The sequence below is a fragment of the Pelecanus crispus genome, chromosome 9 (genome assembly GCF_030463565.1).
Source record: "Pelecanus crispus isolate bPelCri1 chromosome 9, bPelCri1.pri, whole genome shotgun sequence".
NCBI classification, from domain to species: Eukaryota; Metazoa; Chordata; class Aves; order Pelecaniformes; family Pelecanidae; genus Pelecanus; species Pelecanus crispus.
The window spans coordinates 11,631,392-11,658,942 of record NC_134651.1 but is presented as its reverse complement, the minus strand read 5'-3'; the positions used below and the strand labels follow the sequence as shown (position 1 = coordinate 11,658,942).

Sequence of the window (27,551 nt, the reverse complement as noted above, 5' to 3'; positions counted from 1 at the left end):
AATGGAACAAAATTTTAAAATTTAATATTAGTGCCAAGACACAAACATCATTATGCTAGAAGGTGAAACTTTAGAAGCAGGTCTGTTTGTCCAACCCATCATGCATAACAAATAGGAAGCCTGAAGGATGAAAGTGTTATTACACTGCACGTACATCAACATCTATGGTACCAAGCTAGGAGGATGCACCAGGGTACTAAGCAATGCGGCATCTGCACAAAAGGAAACATTTACAGATTGCGTGAACTCACTTTGAACATTCTGAGAAAATGGTTTGACCCAGGCATACATTTTAATGAACTTAATGTAATTAAGAACTTCATTCATCTTTTGCACACGCTCATCTGTTGTTGATACACATTTTCTTCTGAAATAAGCTGTGAGGCGTGATACAAACATCTGAAACAAAAGGCAACACCATGCAACATTAATGGCAACTCAGAAGGAGCAAGTACATTCAACTCCTAATTACCAGAGAAAGCCAATTTGGCATCTGAAAAGGGGATTCAGGGTTGGGGCAAGGAGACTGTTATTCTAACATAAAAGTCAGGCTGGAAACACTATTCATATCCTCCCACCCCATCTGCACTGAGCACTACTCAGATAGCAAGTTTCGACAAAAATAAAATTTGTGAAAATAAAGGTGTGTGCTTTTACCAACATTGAACAGTACCAGATTTGTTAAAGATTCTGAAGCACAAAGACTTACAAGCACATTAACTTAAAGACACACCAAGTTGACCCTCATGGCAAATGAACAGTAGAACCCATTTTAGCCAACCTTTTAACCTGGTCCCACATAAGGCAAAAGAGCAAGCTGGAGTCTGCACAGCCAGATCAATTTCTGCCATATGCCAGTGCTATAAAAGGTGGTAAAACAGTTTTAACATTTTTACTAAACCAATCTAAAAATAAATAGTTGTTCATGTGTTTCTAAGTATCTGCTCCTCTTACATTCATAGAATCCTTTGGGTTGGAAGGGACCTTTAGAAGCCATCTAGCCCAGCCCCCCTGCAGTGAGCAGGGACATCTCTAACCAGATCAGGTTGCCCAGAGCCCCGTCCAACCTGACCTTGAATGTTTCCAGGCCTGGGGCCTCCACTGCCTCTCTGGGCAACCTGTGCCAGTGCTTGACCACCCTCATTGTAAAAAATTTCTTCCTTATATCCAGTCTAAATCTGTCCTCCTTTAGTTTAAAACCATTACTCATCCCATTCCTGGTCTGAAATGCAAACCAAACACACTACTTTAGGAACTTTTCAGCTCCTTGCCTTTCTTCATACTCCTGCAATCTCTTTTGGAGTCACCATCAATAGAGAAGGACTGCCGAGAACTGGAAAAGATGCTCAAGCTCCACTCCTTGTTACCCTCTTTAAAATATAACTCCCGTTATTTTAATCCTTACTGTTGGCCAGATAAATTGGACCAAAATGGACCTCACAGTATTCAGCCTCCATGCTTTTCAAAATTTGTATTATGAATACAGAGACAAATCTTCAGCAGCCTTACAGGACATTTTAGAGGCAAGAAGATTTTGGCTTGAACTAGCCTATTTCACAGCTCACCAGAAGTAGAGGCCGGAGTAACTAATCAAAAACACCCTCTCCCAGATGCAGTGCTTTTCAGCATCATTCATTGAAATCAAGAGCGATGTGCTCATGCAACACTGAGCTCCTGTACACAAGCTGGAGGCCTTGTGTCTTTCCAACCTTGACCACAAGCACCTGAGCATTCTGCAGTTTAATTTAGCTATGCATATTTATCTCAGTCAAATTTATCAGTTTTCCTATTTCCATTTTCTAATTTTCTTTATGATTTTGAGCTTCCTGTTTCCAAATTTCTGCTTCATATACCATCTTTAGAAACACCTTCAATAACATGCAGTGCCATAAGCGAGCTAAATCTAGCACATTTCAACACCTTCTTTTCAGAACTATACATATGTCTGACCTAATAAAAATGAAGCAAGTCTTAACTCTTTCCTACTCACCATTGCTGGGTAGAAAAGGATGAAGACAGCAGAGCCCAAGAAGCCTGTTGGACCCAGAATAATCACGTTATAAACCATTCCTAAGATGGCCACAATAGGGCCCCCAGCCAACAAACTGCCAACTGCTGCAGCTTCAAACATCCTTTGACCATCATTGGAACATACATTTATGAGCTGAAAAATACACATAACAGATTATTTAGATTTAAGGCCCAGCTCTTTCTCAAAGGAATACATTGCATATCCCTTTTCACACCTCAATTTCCAAAATTATGCTGCAGCTTACCTCTCCAAGAGACTTCTCCTTGATGTTCTTCAGCTTAAGAATTTTCTTAAATGCCATTGTCAAGATAGCTCCACGCAGTCTAACCCCCGTGCGGTAATTCAAAGCCCAGGTTAGCGCAAGGGACCAAGATCGCACTATTTCCGTCATAAAGATGCCAAAAACTAAAAACAAGCTGTACTGCAGGTTGGACTCACTCTGTTGGGTATACTCCAAAAGATGTTTCACAACGAACGCCTACAGGAAGAAATGCAAACTTGCATGAACACCCCATCATCCCAGAAGACCATGCAACAACTTTATGTTAAGTTAGAAATAAGTAGGCTACTTTGCTTTTAAAAGAGCCGTTTGAAATAGAAAGCATCTTCTTTCTAGAAGTAAAAGGTGTCAATACAAGAAGTACTGTAACACAAAGCCCTGCTGAGAGCCAAGCACTGAGTCAAATTTAGTAAGTAAAGAGAGTTTAATTTGGAACCACATTCCTCGCAGCACGCTTCTAATCCTCCGTGTCTTCTAACTTAACATAAATCTGTCAGTTAGCTGGAAGCAATGCATTATCATATAGAAGAGTTTTAAAATATAGTCACTACTTATACATCTGCGCACATTAAGAAACATTCCTTTACGTGACATTAAGACCTTTTTATTTTATCTTTGGTTTGCTTCAAACGTGCTTATTTGATAAAAAGGAACAATGTACCTACAGTTGTAGAGGGGAAGAGTGAGAAGGACATTTGCAAAACATTCCTGGAAATAAACATCAGCAGTTTAATAGTAAAGAAACAAACAAGCAGAAAGCACAAGGTACGCAATACCACAAATCATTGGGGACAGGGGATAAAAAAAAAAAAAGACAAAAAATTAACCATTCGATCCCTCCCCATACCCTCTCCCCCCAAAAACATAAACACTTTACCTCAGGAATCACATTTCAAACATCACCTGCAGAAAGAGGACAGCCCCCAGAACCATCGATTCCCACCTCCAGCTCTTTGTGGTCCAACGGCACAATATAACATCATACAACTCACAATCACCAGCAATATTAAATACTATTGACTGCGAAACAATAGGCTTTTATTTGAAATAAAGTGCCATCTTAAATGGTAACATCTCAAAAACACTGTACAACAGGTAGATCATTGTATAAACATACAATCTGCACATACAGGATAATTATAAAGGGCTAATATCTAACAGTCAGTCTTAGCCTCTAACATAAACTAGAATTGAAACTACACACAAAATTATAAAGATACAAAAACAAAACAGTATTTGTCCATGAAGTCCAAAAGAAGTCAAACTTGCAGGTGCCAACAGAGGAGGCTTCTGAGGCTGCACAAATTCTGAAATCTGGTTTAAAAAGTATCCTACAATAAGGCTTCATAGACAGCAAAAGATTTCCTAGAGAGCTTTTCAACAAATGATGCTTTACGCTACTGGTGCTTTTGATATGCTAGTACAGAGCAGAGAATTACCTTTGCCCGCAATAAAAAGCAACAAAAAAAAAAATCCGAGACCAAAGAAAATACTTGAGAAGCCTTTCACATCATAGTCCGTTGAAGTCCTCTTGGCTAAACCAGGTTTTACAAATAAGAGTTCTGTATAGTTTGAAGAGAGAGGAAAAAAACAAAGCCCCACTACTTCAGCAAAGGTATTTATAGCTATAGCCCAGCACCAAATAACAGAAAAAAATGGAGATCAAATTCATCTGTTCTGAGGAAAATAATTCTGCACGTCAGAACCAAGGAAACGTGCTGTAAAAAATTTTGCTCTTTCTTTTTCACAGGTGTGAATTAAAGCCAGATGTCCATCAGGTTCTAGAATGGCCACTGAGAAAATTTACATACCGATCCCTGAACAAATGTGAGGAGCTCACATTCACAGATCTATTGCATTCCAACTTTCTCCTTACTTTGATTTAGTTTTACATTGACTGTTTGGACCACAACTGCATACAGTTGGTTTGCAGTTACTAAGGAGATTACTGACTTCTTTTTCCAGTATTCAATCCAACACATGCAACTGAGTCACTGAGCAATTGGGGTGAAAATCCCCCTTTTTCCTCACGAGCTGTAACTCAGCATGGTCGCAGACTGCAAGCATTTTCTCGCACACCACAGCATTGCTGAAAGTCTCCAAGAGAGGATGTATAAAGATAGCAGATGTTTCCTGGGGTCTCATTCCTCCCAAAACTTTTTAGTGCAATTTTTCAGCACTACTTTATAGATTCAGCATCTCCCATGATGAAATAGAGACCAGCTTACATTATACCCCCAATTTTTCCCCCCCGGAAGAAAGAAAAGAGGGAACAGCAGATTAAAGAATTTTGAAAAGGGAAGGGAAAAAAGTCACACAGAATTAACATTTACATCTGAACACATACTATTTGAATTCAACTAGTTTAATGACAAGAATCCAGCATAAAGTTATTTACAAAACAAGAAAGTTACAGTACAAAAACTAAAACTCAAGCTAATGGCGATAAAGGAACTCCTGTGACTATTACCGTAGTAGTTGCTACTAGCTGCTTGGCTGTCTTAAGCATTCCCATTGAATAAACATTACCTTACCTTTGCTCTTGGCGTTGGCTCTGCCCAGCAGGACTGTCTCATTCTGACGCAGAAAACAGCCATCCTGAAAATTCTAAAGAACAGCTTCTGTCACTGGTCCCACTGCAGTGCCGGCGGCCCTGCTGCAGCCAGCGTGCGACAGCACGGGGCAGGCTGCAACTGGAGCCAACTGGGAAATCGGGAAACTTACCTCCAATAGCTTACCACTCCCCCCTCCAATAACTGACCAAACTGTCAAGCTGTACTCCACTAAGATAGCAAGTTTCCCCATCTCCCAAACAGGAAGAATAGCTCTGAACAGTTGCAAACAGGTACATTGTTCAGACCTGGAGTTAAACTGATTATGTTTAGTAATCAAAAAACTTCTTTGCTCCTCAACCCGAACTTGAAAGTTTTGGTAGCTGATCAAATGGCAGCAAATACTCACTGGAGATAAATAGTATCTCACCTATACTAGTACATTCTGATGGTTATTACAACGCAGTCTGACACATGCAGCTGTCTTGCCAGGTTACGGGTTTGGATATTGTGCCAGATGCAGGATTTATCAAAATAAAAAAAAGGAAGACCCTTGAAGGATCTATCTGATATCAAAAAATAACCCACACAGGAAGTCTGCAGCACCTCCTTTCTAGTTATAACCATCACAATGCTCATTAGCAAAGCCACAGCTGTTGGCTGGCATTTCAAGGTCACAGACATTCAATTAAAATTTTTGAAGTTTAATATAGTGTTTAACTCCATTTTTATAATTTTCGCCCGTACATGAGGTCAAGTGCTTTTCCTGATCTCCCTTTTCACCTTCAGGTGACTGAAAGGGTGTAACAATACAAGACAGCACTGATACTTCTGAGGAGACAGCATAGGCATATCTATGAGGCATGCCATTTTTAAAAACAGGGAGGAGGGATGGTAAAGACTTAATTTTCATGCCAAATGATGGCACCAAGAGGGAATTGCTCCTTATTCAGAGAAATGAATAAGGTTGCCTGTAAATGGGCAAATGTCTATAGATAATTTTAAATTACCCAAATCGAGCATCAATTGCAGCAGTAGCCCCCAGCCTATTCAAGTTAGTTTGTTTTTTCCTTTCCCTCCCACTCACTCTCATTCAGCAGTTCAGCTGAGATAAATTGAGAAAATTACACTACAGAAATTAGGGGCAACCCTGCTGCAAGTTCTTTGTTAAAGATAAAAGCAGCTACTAAAGCCCTGTAGTGAAACAATGACAGAAGCTCTTCTTGGGGAAAGCTAGTGCTGTTAAAACCTTAATCATGATTTATTGTTAATTACCGAAGTATGTTCATATATTTTATAATACAAACTACTATAAATTATTACCAAGAAAACAGTACCACAGAAACATTTATTGTTTTTCATATTACATGAAACAAGGCAAACTTTTAAAGGCTTAAAAAGCAGAACATCATTTTGGCAAGACATTTAAAAGCAGGAAAACATTTTAAAAAGACATTTCACCTAACAGTGCACCCAAGTGTACTTACCCAAGAAATGAACCTTCAGCTTACCAGCACACTGAAACGTGTACTACTAGCAGTAATACTGCTCCTACTCCTCAAGGGAAATGTGTAGAGAATAAATTTAGTCAAAATTTCAACTGTAAATCTGCACAGCGTGTGCAACAAACAGGTGACAAAAAATGGTGTGAATGTCAAGTCTCATATGTTGTTATCTTCATTACGACCCATAGCAACAAACAGCAGCAGTTCCTAGAGGCAATAACGTACTCTAACACTTCTATATGAAACCTGTCTGACCATTCTCTGTAGGATCAGTAAAGACTATGCCCACAGACTTCTTGAGACCTGCTCACGTTAGTTTTTAAGTAGTGCTCTAATAAAATTGTTTCGTTCCACTTCTTGAGGACTGTGCTATTAATGCCAATAATCTAAGATTAGTGTTTTATCAGACTGAATTTTATTCCAAGATAAATTTACAGAATTGCAAAAAGAAAAAGAAAACAATTAAAAGATTTGCACATGAGAATTTTATGCAAAAAGACCACATAGCAGTTAAGGAAGAACTTTAAACTATACTCAAAACCAAAGAGAAAATCCAAGTGTGCATTTCCCCCAAGAGACCTAAACTTCCCCTCCCTTCTCCAAGAACTTGCCTCGGTATTCAGCAACTGATCCACCAGCTGTAAGAAACCTATCTTGGATTCTTGAATCACTCTGGAATTTTGCCCCAAAATTTCTAGCTAGTCAAAACATTTAAGTGATTCTGCAATGAAACCTTAAGTTTTTACAGTTGGCCATGAGATGGAGCCCTCTGGGGTTATTAAAAAAAGGATGGATATTACTTACTGGTCCACTAAAACCCGCGAGCTGCGTGATCATCAGACACACTATGGAAATGATGAGCCTGGTACGGCAGAAAATCCACACAACCCTCCGGAGAGAAGCATCATCAGGCCCACTTTCTTTCAGTTCTTCCTGCCACAATCTCTCTAGCCTAATAAAAACAGAAGCCTTGTGTTATAAATTTTTCACCATGAGAGAAAGTACAATTTCATAGGTGGTACTTTGTGAAAATTCCAAGCACTTCCTAGCTCAGAGCAACAAAAATTACTAGATATCAAGGGAAATAAATACATGGTACATTCTGTGAGGTAAAGGGAAATATCTGCATCTTGAAATATCTGTGATGTGTTACTTCTACAGAAGAGAGGAATGAAAAACACCATGCCTTTTGCTTTCCCTGGAGTCTCTCCGGCAATCTTAATATTGACTTGCCACAGTCTTTCCTTGCTGATTTGACAGAAGATTTGTGGACTCAAAACCTGAGAAAAATCCTCATTAGCCATAAAAGGCTAGCCTGATCGCAAGATCTGACCCATATTCAATTAAATCACCTTGCTACTGTCAGTATTACTTTTCATTATTTTAGCATAAGATTTTTTTTCAGTGTAGCCTTGAGAAAGAACTTTGTTGTAATAGAAAATAGTTTAAAGACATGCAAAATCAGAAAAACAATTGCAAAACACTCCTGGAGACAGAATCCTCTATGTTCACTGAAATCAGCAAGAGTACAGAAATGGTGCAACAGAAGGAAGTGGTCTGTGAAGGATAAAACTAAATTCCACTGTTCTGAGAAAGGCAGAAAAAAATATCAGTGCTGCTTTTCTAGGGCAATATCATTGCCTGTGAACTAACATATAAAAAAAAGGAAACAAGAAAATAATAAGGAACAAGATGTCTCTACCTTCTACAGTTGACATCTGAAGACTCATGCCTTGATAAAGACCATACATCATCCATAAACAATTCCCCTTTCTTGTATGCTCTGTGGGCCAAAGGAGTGAGCCAGGAGAAGGTCATGCAGGAGAAAAGCCCAGCATTATCAACAGGGTGCTGGTGTCTAAAAGAAAAAAAAAATCACAAACAAATGAAAAAGGAAACAGAATTGTAAATCCCTGAGAAAAACAAAGCCTCCTCTCATTGAAAGTACTCAGAGTACCAAATGGCCCACGCCAGTCATACTTGCTAAACAAATTCTGATGTTTTCAGTATCAGTCAGCAGACCTACAGCTGCAATCCTGCTTTGTGACTGGTTTGAAAAGCAAATGCTGTATCAGTTCTTTTGTAGCCTAAAGACTTACTTGGAAGTAGTCCGTATGGGTTTCAGCACATTCAGGCCATGGTGGTATTTGCCCTTGTAATGCTCTTCGTCCAGCATTCTCAGCTGGGAATGCACGGAGGTGTCCAGTGGCAGGCCCTCTGCCCGAGCAGCTGCTTCCAAGGCATCCTGGCATTCAATCTGCTTTTAGAAGAAAGACAGCAGAGTCAGAGTTCAAAACTATGTCTGAAGTCCATGACTCCTGACTCCAGCAACTTCGCACCTCTTTCTTCTGTAAATTATTGCACAACAGCAATCACTGTAATTTAAATATCTTAGAGGACAGGCTTCAGCCTGGCAGCAAAGTCATGGAAGGGACACATTCTAGATCTGCATTAGACTGCCGCATTTGTAAAACATAAATTAACACCAGTATTGTGCCTGCACATTCAAAGGATAAATGGATAGACCAGACTAATCTTGCATCCTCCCGCCGGAAATACAATGGAGAAAAATTACAAATCAAGTACCTTTGACATCAGTTCAGGAAATCAACGACTGGCTTATGCAGTGAAATTAAGACATATGTTCTTCATGAATTTACACCCTCTTAGTGTAATTTAGGTATTCTTATTCACAGAAAATTCAAATTATTTTCAGACTACTACTGAAGTCCCTTCTTCAAAAATACCTTAGATTAGATCAAAAAACAAATATGCATTAAGCAGAATTGTACATTCTTTTATCATGTTTCCTGCTTTTTCTCTTTTTCCCTAAACTAAAGAGAACAAAGACGACAATTTTCTCTGTTCCCAGCCATGCTTCTCAATGGCTCAGCGACTTTATTAACAACCATTTAAAAGGCAAGCCTTATCCCAGGGGAGTTTTTCCACAGCCCTAGTGAAAGGCAGACCTAAGTACTAATCTAAGAGGAGAAAGCAAACAGCAATGATATGGAGTAGTCAAAATGTTGCAGAGTTCAAACAAACCTTTCGATCAGAAGCTAGATGTGTCAAAACTGTATGAGATTAGCTTGCTATCTATACTCGCAGAGCCTCGCTACTGGTTCTGCTAACTTAACAGACCATTTATTGCAGTGCCATGTTACCTGTTTATATTCTAATTTTTTGAAATGGAGCTACTTTGCGAAAAAAAGCTCAGTTCTGAGGTAAAATCTTCCTGGCTGTCTCACAGACAGAGACACTATGTTTAACCTTATTAGTTGCCCTCCCAGAGCAGTTATTTTATTTCTTTGAAAACAGCAACTATAAGTGCCTTGTAGCTTCCTGAAAACACAGTATCTGCAAAGCACTAAATGCATATCGATAGCAAGCACTTGGTTCCTAACTTCGCATCATGTAATTTTTGTCAGAAATGCCACCATTTATCAGAGACTTAGTCTGTACTACATTAACATGTAAGCACGTAGCACATTAAGACACCTAGCTTCCACTCATGTGAAGGACAACAACAGGACCGATAATAGTATAAATCTGTCCTTTATTTATTTGACCAAAGTACTTAAATAGTGCCTAAGCATATTGTCAACAATCCATGGTCCTGATGTCAAAAAACTTATTCACTAAAACTATGATTACAAAAGAAGATAGCAAAGTAATAAGAAAACAAAAGAACATTACAACACTATGACACATGGAGTGACTCAAAAATATGCAACACTTGAAATCTGATTTAAAAGACTTCTTACTCAATTTATATTAAATTACTGACTCACTAAGGGCAATACCGCCTTACTAAATCTACCCAAATCAGCATTAATAAGGGACCTGCCCAAGATGTCTCAAAGGACTCAGTAGTGGGGAAAAGTTCTACACCACTGCTTTTCTGGTTACAGCAGAGGAATTCATAGCTAGTTTGCTGTGTTACCCTTTGCAAGAACCCCATACAGGTCTGCCCAAACACCCTATTGCTGATAACATGCTTGTTTCTAAGTGATGCCACAGGCTATTTGCAGAATCATTGTTTTTCAGAGCACAAAAAAAGTTAAAAAAAAAACCTTCCAAAACCAAAAACACAGTATTTGTCAGCATAACAGAATTTTTTCACCACTTATAGACAAGAATAGCTTTTTAATAAGAAAGCACAATTGCAAGATACTGTATTTTCAGGCAGTCCAAAGATAATGTTCTTAAACACTCACTGTGAAAAATAATTAAAATCTCCAGAACTGCTCAACAGAATTCTCTCAGCAGAGGTGGAAAAGATGCATTGATAAAAGACTAGGGCACTGCCTTTGAAAGGCCTTTATAACATCTTGCCATATAGGCAAGTATAAGCACAAACCCCTAGTCAACAACATTGCTCATCTCCATCTTGGCAAGGTTGTCAAAATCCCACATGTACAACTATCAAGAAACAAATGCATCACAGTACTGCACAATTAAGATTCTAAGAAAGACCATACAGTTCTGTGTCACATTAGAAAATCTTCAAAGCATAGTGTTTCAGGAAGAAATGAGACTCCTAAGCAGTTCTACAATGCATTTCTAGAGCAAAACACTGAAGTACAAAAACTAGCACCACCACCAACACTGTTAATTTAGGTTTCTGAATCCCTATTATTTTTTCAGGTGTTCATCAACTGGCGATGTCCTGATTGCCTGCGTGCATATACAGTTTTCTTGGAAACTAAAATCTTGAAGAAGTCATTAGCAAGATGATATAACAGGCTCCAGCACTGCTCTTGAAAGAAATGTCTAATAAATCATGGCTGCACTAACAGAAATCAGACAGCACTTCTTCTAATTCAGCAACTTATTAAAACACCAGAACAAGCAATGAACCAGGTGATACAACACAGTGTTGATAACTCTAAAGAAATTCTCACAGAAACAAAACAAGCCTAAATCTATCACTAACTGGGGGGGGGGGGGGGGGGGGAGAATCATTCAGACATTTCTTGAAAAGCAGCAGCTCACTACTCAGCATCATCAAAACCGCCAAAAGACAATCTAGAATTGTTACAAAAGACAGAAAGCACAAAGAATAAAGCAGAAAACATTACCATAACACTTAAAATCCTAGGGCTTGCCTCCTTTTTGAACACCAGAGTCAGTCCCCTGTCATTTCAGTTCAAAAAGGGCATTATACTTAAAATTACTTTCTGCTAGCAATGAGAACAGTTGGGATTAGAACAGCTTCCACACAAGCATAGATTTAAGACTTTTCAGCTGAATAGAAGAGAGGAATAAAGATAAGGTACAGGTATGGCATGAACAAGAAAACTAGGGAATGATCACCAACTGTTCTTACAGCAAAAGAACTGGGGACACTCAGTGAAATTAATGTTTTTCACACAAGGCATACTTAAATTTAGAATTCTCTATCATAGGATGCTGTAAAGTTCAAATGCATAAATGGACTAAAAACAGGGGAATTAAACTCGCACAGGATAAGCATATCATGGCTTATTAAATGCATGACAGAGGGCAACAGCAATCATTTACCCAGCATCTTATTCATAGCTGGTGGATTCCGAAAAAAGTTTCTGAAGCCATGGGCATCTCCTAACAGAGGATAATGGTTCTGCACTCCACATTTCAGGAAGCTGTGGCACATCTGGGTGCGGGCTGATATGATTTAACAGATGACTGGGAAAATTAACAGGTGAAGAAAACAGTTAAACTTTTAACCCTGAGGGCAACCCCCAAGAGTATGGAGAGTGCTGAGGAAGTATCAATACACACATGATCTTGTCTTGTTCTTTTACCTCCACAGCTAGCTCATAGACAGGCAGAGAAAGAGAAGCATGGCTGATGCTGCTACCATAAAGCACACCTGTCCCCTCTGACTTTCTGCAACTTGAGAGAGCAACAAAACCCTACCGGCACCTGCTATCATGATTTTCTTGTCCAAGAAATTGGTTGTAGCAATGGTAAGCCCATAAGGTAATGTGAGATCCAGAAAGATGACATGGTTGGCTCAAGACACATCATGACAGAAAGTCTGGGTGAGGTGAGGAAAAGTAAGTTGTTTAAGGGCAAGGAAAGATTCACTCATTAAATTAGAGACAGCAGTACCAAATTCACAATCCACATACCAGGTCATGTGAGAAGGCCATGAAAATACAGAAAATTTAGGAGCCAAACTACAAAGCTGTCAAATATACATGTCAGAGGTAAGCAAGACAGAAGTTCTGTAGGAAGCAAAAGGGGCATCAGGAACATTATGCAGTAAGGCAAGCAAACTCAAATATGTGAAATAGAAGGACACTTCTGAAAACATGCTAAGCAGCCAACATGGGCATTTATTTCTGAGGATGGGGATCAGGTAAAGAGGAAGGAGGCAGCTGTGTTGTATATGGCAAGAAAAAACCCACAAAACCCCCCCAAAAAACAGCGAGATCCTAGCTTTTCACACAGGCAACGTCATACTTAAGAGAAGGTAGCAATTTATTGGTTTGACAACTGTAACATCAGATGATAACAGCAAAAACAGACAAGCCTGGAGGCCAAGCAAAACAGATTTTTCCATCCCTTACTCATCTTGCAGAGAAAGAATTTGATGTGTATGCAGTCAACATATGACCCAAACCCCACCCACCCAACAGGTATTGTCTCTTCTTGCATAAGGCAGAAATCTTCCAGGGCTCAGATCACTGCAGGGTAGAAGCTGTATCTCTTCTGGTCCTACTGCTACCTGACAGCAAACTAGAGCAAACATATTAAGGCTTCTTTTATTAATCCTTGCAGCTGATATAGAATACAAAAGCTACTGTGGTTGATTTACCATTACATAAAGTTAAAGTTGTTTTAAGTTGTAAAGAACTCCAAGTTGGCAATGCTGCAGAACAGGAACTCCCACCTCTTGCATTTAGAAGGCAGAGCTCAGCAGGCCTCCTCACTCCTTTGTTCAAGTTCCCAATAAGGAGAGGCAAATGGGAAACTCAGCACAACAGAGCTCAGGACTAGGCAGGCATATGGGGAGAAGGAGAATTATATAATCCCATTTCTGCTCAGTGCTTAAAGCATCATCTATATTACAACTCCAGGATGAACAGCAATTTTAAATTATTTAAGAGACTTCATTAAAGGACTCATGTTTCAAAACAAGATTAGTTATTAGTTTGTTTGGACTGGGGAAGAATAGGATCAACTGTTCCAGTTAGCTTAAGGATTACTAAACCAAAATAAAAAAGAGACTAGGAAGAGATACTCTGAAGTTGTAATCATGTCCTTCCCAGAAATTCCTCTGAGTCTTTCCAAGCATAACCCCACTTGAAAGTGGTTAGGGGGTTTTATACACTGCTTTTACAGGTAGCACAGGCAACCCCTAAAGCACTGTTGTCCAGACTTCTAGAAGTCAAACCCAGGAGCATCTAAAAATTAAGTAGGTTAGCAGGTCCAAACATTGTCAAATCTGCCCTTGCTCGGTGAAGCAGCAAGTGCTCTATGAACTTTATATGCCACTAAGTCAATTTTCCTCTTCTCCTTTCACTGGATTTGATGCAGTACACAATCTACAAAAGTATTAGTAGTGGGATTTGCAGCATTAGACTCCCAGCCTACTCTGCAGCTAGAATGCTTTATAATACCCTGCCTGATTAGAACATGAGTCTATTTAAGACTAGTTTGGTGTATCATCCACCTATACCAGCTGTCTCCCTGAAGGAAAGGCAGCAAGGAGCAGGCACTGGGCTAGGTCACAGACAATGGGTGTGAGGAAGGAGGTATTGATCCTTTAGACACCTGCATACATTGATTGCAAAGTACAGACAGCACAGCTAAATTCACACAGCTCCAAGATGAGACCAGCAGATAGCTTTAGATCCTAGAAATTATGGTTACAGCTTCCAGGACTGCTGCAATGAACCAGATCAAGAAGTTAGGGCCTCTATTTTCTTCTACCTCCTGACAAGTGGAGTACAAAAGAAAGCTCACATCTCTGCTGCCTTCACAGCTTCTACTACATGGAAGAACAGCTCTTTACAACACCAATCATATGTCCAAATGCAGGGAAGTGCAGCTGTGCCATATTTTTCTTAAGTGAAAAGAGAATTAGCTATTCAGAAGTGTGCTCTGACATGCCACAAGAGTTCAGAGATTCAACAGCTTGAAGTCCAGTCAATCACTCTAACACACTGTTACATGTGACTTCATTACACAAGACCTCTGCAGTTGCTCTTCTGGGCTAGGATTAGCAGAAGTTGAATTAGCATTTGAGTCATGGTTTCGGAGCTAGCCTGAGTTTATGCATCCTCAGATTAGAGTAGAAGTCTCCCAGTGGCACTTGGCACTGATATCAGGGCTCTGTAGCCAAACAAGATCAGGGTACGTATGTTCGTAATGAGCCTGAATATTTTAGTCACATATATTGAGCACTTGATGCACACAGAGTCCTTGCTGAGGACAGGTATATCAGCTTCTTCCAAGAACACTGCTTATGTGACCTTGCCCTTGAATTCTGGCAAGCATTAGCATTGATATGAGATGTTCTAAACTCTTCCCTGGCAAATTGACTTATTCCTGCAATCCAAAAAAATGCAGTTTGGCATATAGTGTTCATTTTAGGATTTTGCAACAGTAACTGCTACGTATGCATCCAATTACCAGCTGTGGACCTGCTTAGGCTTCTGGTATACATGAATCCATGTCTTTTGTTTTGCATTAAAACTAGTATTCATGATCTTGCAATCAAAGGATATAGGACTCATTCAGAGCTGAGGTTGTACACTGATGACCATCCAGCACTGGTGCTATGTAGTTCATGCATGCTAATAGCACCATAACAGCAGGCTCCTGTGGAATTGGAAATAATGATCAGCCTTAACTATAATTTGTCCTACAGAATTAGCACCCTACATGTGCTCTGACCACAAACCTGGGAAACTAACTCCTCACTAAGCAGATCAAACTAGCACAGCACAGGCTGAGGATTTGGATCCTGACTTGCTCAGGTAAGCTCTACTATCCTGAGCCACATGCAGACAGCCTGCCATATACCAGAGGTGTTCTTCCAGTAATATCCTTTACTCAGGCCATGCCTAAGCTAGGTCACAACAGAAGCTACACAGGTCAGTTTAGTACAACACCAGAAGTATCCAGGGAGTCTTTAAATTCAAACTTCCATGGAGTGGAACCACCAGTAAATGACAGCAGAAGGCTTGACACCACAGCATTTACTGAGCCTAATACAACAGCCTTTTATTCAACTCACCTTCCTGTACCAACACATGCTTCCAAAAAAAAGCAAGGGGCACCCCACTCAAGTGGCAAATGAACAAGTAAACTCCAAGTAAACACCTCAGGGCTCCAAACATGTTGACTTCAAAATACTGTAACCTTAGTCCTCAAAAAGGACTGAAATACAGACTTTGTTTGTGGAACAGCCTGTTTATGGTATGCAGTTCAGACTGCAACTGACTATCCCTTAGCACTAGGATATGAATGTTCAAAAACTAAATAACCATCTCAGTGTCTCAAGGTATCAGAACTCCTTGCATATAAGTGTTTTGACCCTTTTCAAGTTAAGTTCTCCAGTAGTTTGGATAGGTCCGTTAAACTCTTCTGGCAACTCTTATAACTGTACACTGAGTTTCTGAGACAGCCATAGGGCAGAATGTCTCTGGCACTAATATGGAAGAGATACTGCAAGCTTTCCTTCACTGACAGTTAATCTGCTCCTTACACACTTTTAGCCATGAGCAGGCCAATTTATAAAACTGTTTTGGACAAAGGAACAGCAACCAACAATAAAAGACAATACTGGCAAGTGGCCAGATCTGAGGTTTTATCATGTGGCTAAGACTTACACAAAAGATGGTTAGTGCACTGAAGAAGACAGCTGACTTTAAATGGAAGCTGTGAATTAGCCAGAGCAACATGTTCCTCTAGAGAATGTCTCGCCTGGTAAAGGATTTTTTCCTTTTTGTTCCTCCTACTATAAGTCTTCTCAGATACAGTTAACCCCCCCCTCAGGTTTCAGGTAAACTTTTGATACATGACTGACTGATGGATATGCTCCTTTCTCATCTGGTAATACACACACATATATGGAAGACAAGGTAGAGGTATCCCTTCAGAGTGGTTAGAGAATCATCATAAAACACTCACCAACAACCAGGTCAAGGATCTTGTGTCAAGTTAGCAAGTACTTTAGTAGCAGAAGTTCATGGCAAAACAACTTGACAGAACATGATTCTAACCAAGGTAATACAGTCAGTTCTTTGGGCATATCATGGAATTAATGCATCTTTAGAAAGCAACATGAGTCTTTGCTTCTGCACATGGTCTGATTGCATTCAAAGTTTCCAAAGACAACAAATACTGACAAGGCAGATTTAAGTTCTGCTTGCATTTGACTTGACAAAGTAAAAATAGTTAACATTTAGAGAAAAGCATGCCTTCAGTATGTAGGCACTTCACTTGTTTAGATTTGCCTTCTTGAGCTCATTATGTGAACTTATCCCTGAGTTTCAGCTCTGCTGATCACACTGAGGATCTTCAGACAAGTTTCTGAAAGAATCACCAGAACAATAGCTCAGGATTGAACTTGAGAGCATTTTACATGCTCTTGATACAGCTGCACTGTCTACTCATCCCTTAAACACTTGTAGATGGCATAATAGAAAACCAAAGTAGAAATGCTAAGGAAGGCAAAAGTTTCAATCTTCCTTTCTTTCCTTCCTGTGCACTGCTTAGAAAGGTTGAGTATCATCAAATTTACAACATGAAAATTCTCTACAGCCTTTAGCTAGGGTACACTCACAGATATTCTAGGCACTGTCAGGGCAGTTAAGTCACTGAAACTCGGTCTGAGGGATGCTATCCTTCAGTTTCATGCACTGTTCACTTTAGTCTCCTTCATTATGAAGGTTTATGCATTCCTAATTTCTAACTTTCCTTTATATTTAAAACTTTGGTTTCATTTACCCTTTCCTTCCTGCCGTCTCCCTCCTCTCAGCACGACACATTATGGTGGCTGCTTTCTCCCAGAAGTCTTCTGCAGTGGCCTGTCCCAGCAGTGACTTCTCTTTGTCTAAGGGTCCCAGCCTACAGGCACTTGTTCTAGAATAATAAACTGTAGAGGAAAAACCATTGCTCTGAAACAGAAATTCCCTACCCCCACAATTTTAGAGGTTTATTAGCACAATATGTTTCTAACCACCATACTGCATGTGTTCAGACACCACACAAGTTGTATCGGAGTTGTAGACTCTGCATCGTGCTTTGGTCTTACAACAGTATATACCATATAGTGTTCCATTGAAACTTTAACAACAAGGAGGGTAAGGTTATGCAGCATCTCTTATGGGCACCATTGGCAGAACTGGTCTAGTCAACTCACCTAAATCCCCTGCTACTTCAGCTGCTCAACTACAGCATTAGACTTCTAGCCTTCAGACCTGACATTACAGAGACTGTAACAGATCTGATCCACTGCCTGTTAGTCAGCAGAAATTGGTTCATTTTAGCATGTATCACACCTACTTCCTGCATCAGTGGCCTTACACCACAGTAGTTTGTTCATAGCAGGTAAAGAACACACCAAAGCAGGATTCGTAGAGGAGCATGCCTCACCTAGCATAGCCTTTTATATAAGTCCTCCAAATATCACTGGACAAACACCATTTTCTTTCCTACTTCATAGGAAATGACAATATAAACAAAGTTTAATATCATTCATTTCCAATTTTATCATAACAGACCGAGGAAATAAGTATCTCTTTGCAGTCAGACTGCAGCAGAGTACACAGATGTACTACACTGCAAAAGCTGAAATTCTAATTCTAACTTTAAACTATTATAAAGAATTCAGATTTGTTGTTATATACCTGCACTTGTGTCAATTTTGCATGCTTTATGGCAACACAACCTAAACTGAGTCCTTCCTCACCTTTATGAAGCTATAGTCTGAGAAAATAAGGTATCCAAGACTGCACTTGTATATAGTCTGCTATTATCAGACAAGAGATCTTCAAGCTGCTAAGTGCAGCCATAGACAGAGTATGATGGCAGCAGTTACAGGTTTCAGAAATACATAAACAGATTCGCTTTATTCTTGTACATCTCCCCTAGCACAGCCAAACACAATGATATGCTCAGCTGGGTGGCAATTAAAATGAGTCTAGCACTTTGCCAGTCATCTTGATCAAGTAGTCAGCTGCAGTTTCACCTTCTCATGCAGTGAGCTCAAACTCCTGCAGCTTCTAGCTGTAATCTGAGCCAGCCATATAGCATTTTCTTTGTATTGAGACCAATTCAGAACACCTACAGCCCATAAAAGCCTACTCAGGCTGTGATTCCTAAAGTTCTGTGTTTACTTAGTTACAAAAATATGAAATCTGGAAAAATGCAGAGACATTCAGCAGCTTCAGCTACAACTAAAAGCTTATAGTAAAGCTGTCTAGAAGGCCTGCTCTGAGCACAAAGCACCAAGGCTCTACTACCCAGGCTACATTCACATTCCTATTTTTGAACATGTTGTTCAGTACAGTTGGTTCAGACACTTCAGATGTTCCAGAGTGGTTGAGAGTCAGAGTTGATCTGACTACTGGACAGTCAGACAGTGATAAATCACTTCAAAGCTATCAGTGCTTGAAGGATTTACATCAACTCCAGCAAGTTCTGATCACCTTCTCTGCTGTCTTTGGCAAAAGCTGTCAGAAACAAACCTGAAAAATAAGAGATCAAGGAGAGGACAGGAGTATTAGTAGGGCTTCTGATAGCTGAAGTTAGCAACACATTTTTCCCTGCACATTTAAATCAATCTCTACAGTTCTACACTGCCCAGTGTCTTCAAATGCAGCAATTTGCACTTGAGGCTTACCACAGGTGCTGTAGATGCAGTTGTTATGCTTAGCAGCAAGAATCTAACCCTGAACACTACATTCCAGTCAGAACCAGTTACAGCTTGGAGTATGATTTGTAAGTTAGAGCCCTAGCGTTGTTAACTTAGGGACTAGAATTTCAAGAATTGAATTCTCACAGGCACTGTGTATCATGAGAACAAGCTGCTTCTATATCCTCTTCTGTTGTTGCAAACATAATGGGGTAGGGGAGCAAAATACTTACTTACTTGCCACTCCATCAAATAAACAAAGTCTACATTCGAGAAGAGCTTATTTCCAAAACCACTTTGAGAACAAATTATTTCTCTTCCTCATCTGCCACTTTACAGTATGTTTCATGGACACAATGAGATCTGCCCTCCTCCTCAGGACACACTGCTTCCAGGAGAAAGACTAAATACAATTACTTCAGATACAACTTGAAGGGAACACAAGCATTCCAAGAACAAAAAGTTCTAAAGGCGTAAGTATAAATCAATATTTCAAAGCATTCCTTTAATTTTTATTCACTGGTAACATAACGGCTTTTTACAGGTGAAGACTACTGACTACACTGCTAGGCAGCAAGTGCACCTTGAAGTTATCTTCATTTAGAAGAACCATGCCCCCACATACAACAAGCCCAATTAGTATGGTATTATGCATTGGGAACATGTAGTTAACACCCTATTTTGTAAGCTACATTAATGTTTCCAACAAAGACTTAAAAATCAATTGTTATAAGAACACACTGTAGAAACTTATTCATGAGGTGAATATATGCATTCACAAGCTGAATAAAAATTGTTTCTTGAATTTCAGTCCCAGAGTGCCTATTTCAGAGGTCCAAATTTCTATAGCAACATTCCCATTAAGCACCAGGAAATGTTGGATTAGACCTACTTATATTACAGCATGATTTCAATTATGATTCCAGGAAGCCTATTTGAAAAGCTCCTGTCTTTCAAAGAAGTGATCTTTCAGGCTGCGACCAAACAGTGTTTAAGCTTTAAGGAAAGAATTGCAAGTTCTTTTTCATTATTGTCATGAACACCCATTACAGCATCCTTTCAGCGGGAAACCTGAACACCAGTATGGAGGTTTCAGGACAGAAAGAACAAAGTTGAATACAACCTTTACGCAACACAAAGAAGAGAAACATACAAAAAGGCTCTGGGACCTTGGCTCAGTAGTGAAAAAGGTCTTTCACCTATAAAGATCTTGATCAGGCAATCACCTAGCCATGTCCACTTCAAGTTAAGAAGGATGTATAAAAATGCAGCAATACAGGCAACAGGAAAACCAACGAGTCATGTTATTGATCAGCCAAATGTACCTGTAGCCCTGCCAGAAGTGGTCACTACTACTGGCCATTAACCAGTGGTCCCTGACTACCAGAGGCAGCATGTTCCTGTATCCTCCTCAGAGGGAACTACACAGTTCTACCTCACTCTACAAGGTATGAGGTACCTATGAAACATGTTAGCAAGAAGTCTACCTCATGCAGTCTACGTCTGCTGCAAAACAGTCCCGAATAACAGCCTTAATCTGCTTGCAGCTTGTTACTTGCAATACAGATTATGCTTACAGCCTTGTCATTTGCTGGTCAAGCTAGTTCAAATCCTGAGATAGGTTTCCTACAAGAAATTTGAGAGTCCCAAAATCTCTATTGATGGCACACTGGACTCTGTTGTCCAAATGACAGCTTAACCCCTCTGTCTGAACCACTGTGGTCCTACCCTTCCTCATCACATCAGCCCACCATGTGTTCTATCACCAGCTGTGCCAACATGTGCCCAATAGCCAGCTTAAGCATCTCACCCAATCCCAGGTTTCATAAAGGATAAAGTAGGGAAGGACACAGTCCCTTCTCTCCCCTTCAAACAGTTTTCTTAACAGCTGAGCTACAGCTTCTACCTTTTTGTTACAGACAGAGAGGAAGTGCTTGACCAAACAGGCAAAGCTCAGCCTCATGAAGAGAAGTCTTTGCTTATCCCTGTCACCAAAAGTATAAAGCATCCCAACAATTAAACCTTAATTGGTTTAGTGGTGGACTTGGTAATGTTAGGTTACTGGTTGGACTGGATGATCTTAAAGGTCTTTTCCAACCTAAATGATTCTATGATTTAAGTGATAAGGAGAAGAATGCTGCTGAAACCAGAGCTTGTTTCAACTAGAAAGGAAGAAGCTTGGTACACACAAACATGTAACTTAGATAAGGTATTATGAATACAGCTTTTTACTTGACCTCAGTATTTTGCAAGTAAGCAGGATTTAATCTCACTGACACGCAGCAACAAATTCAGAGCTGTTTGTGTTTATCGATTGTATACAGCCAAGCTATAAGGCTAGCAAAACAAAAAGGGTACCAATGTTTGAGCTAAAAATTAACTCAGCCCTGGCATACTGAACAAGATAACTAAGCAAGTGAAATGTCACAGTACCCATCTGTCAGAACTAGCCAATTCCATTAGCAAGATAAGTCAGGTTCATTCCTCTACTCCAAGAAACCAAAACAGATGAAGTTCTAGGTAAGAACTGGGGTAAGCCATTTTCTTGCATCAGTAATGACAAATTTTACAGAATGCCCTTTTTGCAATCAGTTATCTGGGTCTAGTACCCTGTAGTCATAGGCAGCAAATCAAATGGTAGAGGTAGAAGGGTAAACAAGACTACAGCAACAGAGCTAAGCTGACCTGAAGCTGCCTCAGAGTTAGAGATTTTAATGCCACACTGTACAGATGTGCAGGACTTAGCTCACTTTCAGCCTTCAGAAAAAAACAGATATGCTGGTTTGATCGATTTCATTCATTTAAAAGGTTTAGAGGTAAAAATCAGGATTTTGTTCTCAAAAGTTAAACAGGCATCAACACGATTAGATGCCGCAGAGATAACATGCTATGATTACTGCCCAACTCCACTGCCACTGGTCAGGAAAAAGCTGCCCACCAATGGCATCACTGTTGTCACCAGTAATGTGACAGAGCAGATTTGCTACCGGATGGTGTACAGGGGATGGCAAGCCCCTGACATCAACATAATAAATGCCGTTAAGAAGCTGCACTGTGACTCCATCGGGCTCTTAGTTATGCATCAGTGCCTGCTCTAATGCAATCAGACACTCTACCTTCCTCTGAACACTGTCAGCAGTAGTCTGCTGAGTCATAGAGCCTGTAGGGACACCAGGAGCTGCAGGGCCTGCAAGTGCAAACTGCGCTCAGGCTGCTGCAGAGCAGATCGCTCCAATCTCAAAAAACAGCAGTGCAGCACTGTTAGCAGGCATAACACCTGAGAAAACTCTTTAAGCCTCAGTGAAACAAGGTAAACCTTATTGAAACACATAGTATCTCAGTGTCTACTATAATGCAACAAAAGTTAAGCCTTTAAAAAAACCAGTCTTCACAATTTCTCCATATGAGTAAGACCAGTTCCTCTATTTCCAGCCCTCTCACAGCAGTGCTGTCATGGGCAATCTATATGGAACACCCAGCAACACATTTGCAAGTACCTTGTCACTGCAAAAAATCAGACATAGGCAGTATTAATTGTATTTGTTTGGCTTCAGAAGCTTCTACATTAGTATTTTAGGAAGAGTTAAGAACAGGACATGCAAAAAATATTTCAGTGCTAGCATCCAGAGCAGGTAGAATTTTTAGTTTTCTTCAACTTGCACAGGTTATTAGCTTCAGACCATATCTTTCACCGGTGTTTCCATTTATCCATGGGGTTTTTCATTTATCTAATGGGTGTATCTGGGTTTTTTTTTTTTTTTTGCCCTATAGCACTTGATATATGCACTCTTTTCAGTAAGAACAAGCTCTAAAAATTAGAAGCTCAGAACAATGACATGCAAGCTCTAAGCCAGTGGTTATTTCAAGACCCAGCTCTCAAATTAAACTAGAAGTAATTGTGACTGCACCTCACCATGTAAAATACACACAAGAAACAGCATTCAATACAGATTACTTCCATCTGAGGGGAAAAAGTAAAAGTCTTACTACTAGAGCAAGCTAGACATCTGCCTTAGAAAATTAATCCTTGAGAAAAACATGGCATGATTAAGAGTTTTTTCAGCTGCCAACACTGAATGGTGTATGATTTGTGCTGAGCTCTTCACTGTTCTTACTTGGTTGTAATGATTCTCTTAAGTACAAAAGCTTAAAACATTTCCTGGATTCATATCAAGATCTAAATACTAGGAAAAAAGTCTATTTTGTTCAAATGTTACTAAAAAGCCACATTTAAAAGTGAAAAACGCTTAATAAGTGCTCAGACTTATTACTAAGATAGCTACAGTACCCCTTGGAATGACCTCTTCCAAACAAAAGGGAATATTCATTATTGACCTTCAATGCAGTGAATCTATATAGAGCTGGCACAGCAAAAGGGCTGCTGCATGTAATTTAATAAGCATAGACTGCAACACAAACAATGAAGAAAAACTGACCTTATGTTTTGCATGCCGAAATTTTGACCCTTCCTGCTCTTCATGCTGCACCGAGTTGGCTCTCTCCCTCACACTTCTATACCCAGGACTGGGTATAATGTACTCTTTTCCTATGTCGATGTCTTTCATCTTCTGTAAACGCCAGGGTTTACACGTGTATTTTTCACCTCAAATATCTGAAAAATAATTAAATTCCACTTCATTATATGCTATGCCCAGCACAGGAGTTCCTTTTAGTCACCTATTTTCAAAGTTTATTTTTGAAATAAAAATCAGAAAGCAATTGCAAAAGAGTTTTATTATGACAGAACTGCAATAATGCAACTTCAGAAACCCACACAAGACTAACTTCTCCTGAACTAGTTTAAACATACCCTGAGGTAACCAAATAGTACAACGATTCTCAGTGCACTAGAGTACTGTCATACTTCCTCCCTCAGAATGCTGAAATACGATTATGCAATCTGACAGATGAAAGTAATACCTACAGTATTTAGTTGAAACCTTGAGAAACTTGACTTGGAAGATCAAATCCCTGAACTCTTATGTGCAACTTCAGGTACAAACAAATCCTACAACTTATCAGCACAAAGTTTTGCAAAACTGATCTCTCTAGAGATATCACATGATAAAATTAGTCATTTCACACACACTCTAGAGAAAAATATCTTCCTTCTCTATTGCATTATACCCTTACTCCATAGGCTTGAGCTATCATTAAGTACGAACATGCACAGGAAGGAGTCACACCTCCAGTGCTGCAGGTTTTCCCTCAACCTACCAAATTGCACTGTAAGGTCAGAAGGAGAATCAGAGTCCCAAGAAGAAAATCACCTCCCACTGCAAGACTTTGTTTCATAGCTCTGCTTTATTGCGTTCTGTCACTTGCCTTAAACTAACACGATGGAAGAAGGCTGATTAAGTTACATTAGTCAGAATCTGCATCAGCAGGTTTGGCTTGGTGCACTGGGCTGCCATCTCTCCGCCGCCTGCAGAAACGGCTTCCTCCTCCCATCCGCTGACACAAGCCCCCTCCGAGGCAGCGCTCCAGCTGCTCCCCAGCAGCCAGCCCCAGCTCACCGGCCGCCCCCCACCCTGCACGGCTCGGCGCTACTCCCCCACCCCCGGGGCGGTAGTGTCAGCGCCGGGCGAGGATGCTGCAGAGCAGCGGGTCCCGGGGCTGCTGCACCCTGCCGGCCCTCCATCCCTCCTGCAACAGGGATGCGAGCCAGCCTCCCCCGACCTGCCACCCGCCAGGCAACCCGGGGGGCAGCCCCCCGAGCTCCCCCCCGCCTCGAACAAGAGAGGCCCTCCCCGCTCAGAGACACACACACACACCCCGCTCCAGCAGGGGTGGGACGGACAGCGATGGCCCCGAGCTGTCGGCGGGAGGGGGGCACAGCGCAGCCCTCCTCACGGGGGGGGGGCTGCTCGACCGGCCCCCTCACAGGAAAGGGGACGGCAAAGCCGCCTCCTCAGCCGCGCGGCGGCCCCCCCACCCACACAAAGGGTCTCTTCCCACCCGCACCTCAGCGCCCGGTCCCGGTAACGGGCGGGGCGGCCCCGCTCACCTCCGCCCGGCGACTGCCCCCGCTGCGGCTTCTCCACTCAGCGGCCGCAAAGCCAAACAACATCCCTTATAGCGGTTCCGGCGTCCCCGCTGCGCCTGCGCAGGGAGGGGGGCGGGGGCTGCGGTGCCCGTTCCTTCGTGGCGCCCCACGGGAAATGCAGTCCTCGCCCCGCGCCGGCTGCCCACTGGCTGGAGGCTCGAGAACTACGTTTCCCAGAATGCCCCGCGCGCGGGCCGCCTCCGTTGCCCCGCCCCTCCCAGCCGTGCCCCGCCCACTCCCTTCCCGCCGCTCCTGCCGCAGCGTGGGGGGTCTGGAACGTTCGCCGCCGGCCGGCGCGAGCCGCCGGGGCGGGGCGCGCGCCCCGGGGCAGGGCGCGCGGCGCGGCAGCAGCGCGGTGCAGCGCGCTGCAATGCCAGTGCAATGCGGCGCAACGCAAGGCGGTGCCATGCAGCGCAGCGCAGCACCGCGCACCCCGTGCAGTGCGGGGAGCCCCGAGCGAGTGTGGGGCGAGAGGAAGGAGCCCCGCTCTCTGCTCGGACAGCAGCACGCCGAGCCGAGGGGCCGCAGCCGAGCTGTGGGGAGGGTGAGGGTGATCTCGGTTCCCCCCCCTCCCGCCGCAGGCACTGCCGCGGCGCGGCTCCCGGCAGCGGGAGGTGCCGCAGGGCGCTGCCTGGTTTGCAGAGGCGGAGCGGCGGCGGCCGGAGCGGCAGGGGCTGGCGGGCGGAGGGGGAGGAGCGGCGTGTCCGGCTTCGGGCTCAGGTGCAGCCGCCTGGTCTGCCGGTTAGCGGTTCGTTGGCGGTTCGCACCAGCCTGCCACTTGCTGCCGGTTATTTACAGCCTTTCGGCCGGGGAAAGTGCGGCTGTGTCCTTATATGGGGCTTAACCTTTAGCACAGCTTGGGCTGGAGCGCTGGCTTCTGCGGGCAGCAGCTGTGTTCCCCCTCGGCCTCGGCCACGGCCGCAGGCCTGTGACGCTCTTTGCAGCAAGCCGGGTTTGGAGCAGGACATGAAGGAGGCCAGGAAAGCCCCTGCTGTGCCCCTCTGAAGGGATTCGGACCAGTTAAAGGGTCTGTGAACTTCTCCCAGGGCTTTCCCGGTCAAGCTTTGCCCACTGAAAGGGATGGAGCGGGGGGGCTGGGAACTGCGGCTGCACATCCCTGTGTGGCAGTGGCTGAGGGGCCGCAGCGCCCGCTCCCCAGTGAAGTCTGACATGGGGCATCCAGCCCCCGCCGCGGGGAAGTCAGTGAAGGAGGAGATGGACATAGCCGCGTTTCCTCTCACAAAGGGCTGTAAATATCCTTAACAAACCCTGAGCTGTAGCTTCTCCCCTGCTGTGTTTAAATACCCTGTCCTCATCTGACATCTTTCCACCAGCGAAATTTGGCTGATGTCTCAGTTAAGTGGTTTATATAACAAGGGCCTGTTTGCACCGCAGTCCTTGCTCTCCTGTCAGGAATGTTTGTGGGAGTCAATCTGATAGAAAAGCTGAACTACACTTGGGTAAACAGTAGAGATGGGAATCTGGAAGTAAAACTAGACCCTGAATATTCCTTCCAAGTCCAGGGGCCAGCAGTACAAGTAAAAGGTGTCACCATGCAAAGCAACGATTCAAGGACACCCTTAAGGTACCAGAGAATCCTTTCAGAGCTCCCTGACACATGACACATGGTAACATGTCCTGCCGAGCTCCAACTCCATTTCTGACAAAAATGAAAATCAGCTCCATTGCAGGCGCTCTAATATTTTGGGACAGAAGAATTGATAGACAGACGCACAGAAGCAGAGCCCTTCCCATGGCAAAGCAGCTGAGAACACATGTGGCTGCTGCATTTCCATGCAGCCTGTTCCCCAGAACTCAGAATTACGCAATTTTAGATTGGTTTGGCTGAGATTTTACTGGGGAAGAAGCTGCAAGGTGCACGTCATGCTTTATAAATGCTATGTCCCAGCAAAGGGTGGCTTTCAAGACAGAAGCCAGTCATTAAACAGACCTTTGTCTGCATCAAACACACTAGAGTGTACGGGTAAATAGCCGTGCAGTTAATGAGCAATGTAGTTAAAGAGCATAAACAGAAAGGACAAAGTATGGATGATGGAGAGAATTAAACTGTGTTAAAGCTTCAAGGTGAATCACTTGTATTTTAGGGTGTGGACCTGAAATTGTTCTGAGCGTGAGCATATCTTTGGCCCCTGGGCAGTGGAAGCAACCAGAGCTGTTTTTCAGAGGTGGATGGCTGTTTTTGAGCTGATGACATGCTGAAGCCCAATGCCAAAGAGGTTGCAAAATGTGTTAGGAAAGGTGAGCAGAGAGTGTTGTTTA

The 27,551-nt window shown here is 42.1% G+C and overlaps 1 protein-coding gene across 5 annotated transcripts in view; it reads right to left on the bottom strand.

Annotated features, from left to right (window-relative positions):
- Positions 1 to 25,306, bottom strand: part of ABCC5 (ATP binding cassette subfamily C member 5) — a 51,040-nt gene extending 25,734 nt beyond the window's left edge. For 3 of the 5 annotated variants that reach the window (XM_075716339.1, XM_075716342.1, XM_075716340.1), the window contains exons 1-8: positions 25,233 to 25,306; positions 23,662 to 23,837; positions 8,469 to 8,629; positions 8,072 to 8,227; positions 7,174 to 7,321; positions 2,277 to 2,510; positions 1,991 to 2,164; positions 252 to 399 (exon numbers count right to left, since the gene is read on the bottom strand). In XM_075716339.1, coding sequence (XP_075572454.1) covers positions 252 to 399; positions 1,991 to 2,164; positions 2,277 to 2,510; positions 7,174 to 7,321; positions 8,072 to 8,227; positions 8,469 to 8,629; positions 23,662 to 23,790 — 1,150 coding nt within the window. In that variant the 5' untranslated portion in view covers positions 23,791 to 23,837; positions 25,233 to 25,306. Of the gene's footprint in view, positions 1 to 251; positions 400 to 1,990; positions 2,165 to 2,276; positions 2,511 to 4,846; positions 4,930 to 7,173; positions 7,322 to 8,071; positions 8,228 to 8,468; positions 8,630 to 23,661; positions 23,838 to 25,232 lie in introns of those variants that run through there. The other 2 variants (XM_075716341.1, XM_075716343.1) reach the window with 2 other exon arrangements.
- Positions 25,307 to 27,551: the final 2,245 nt, after the last annotated feature.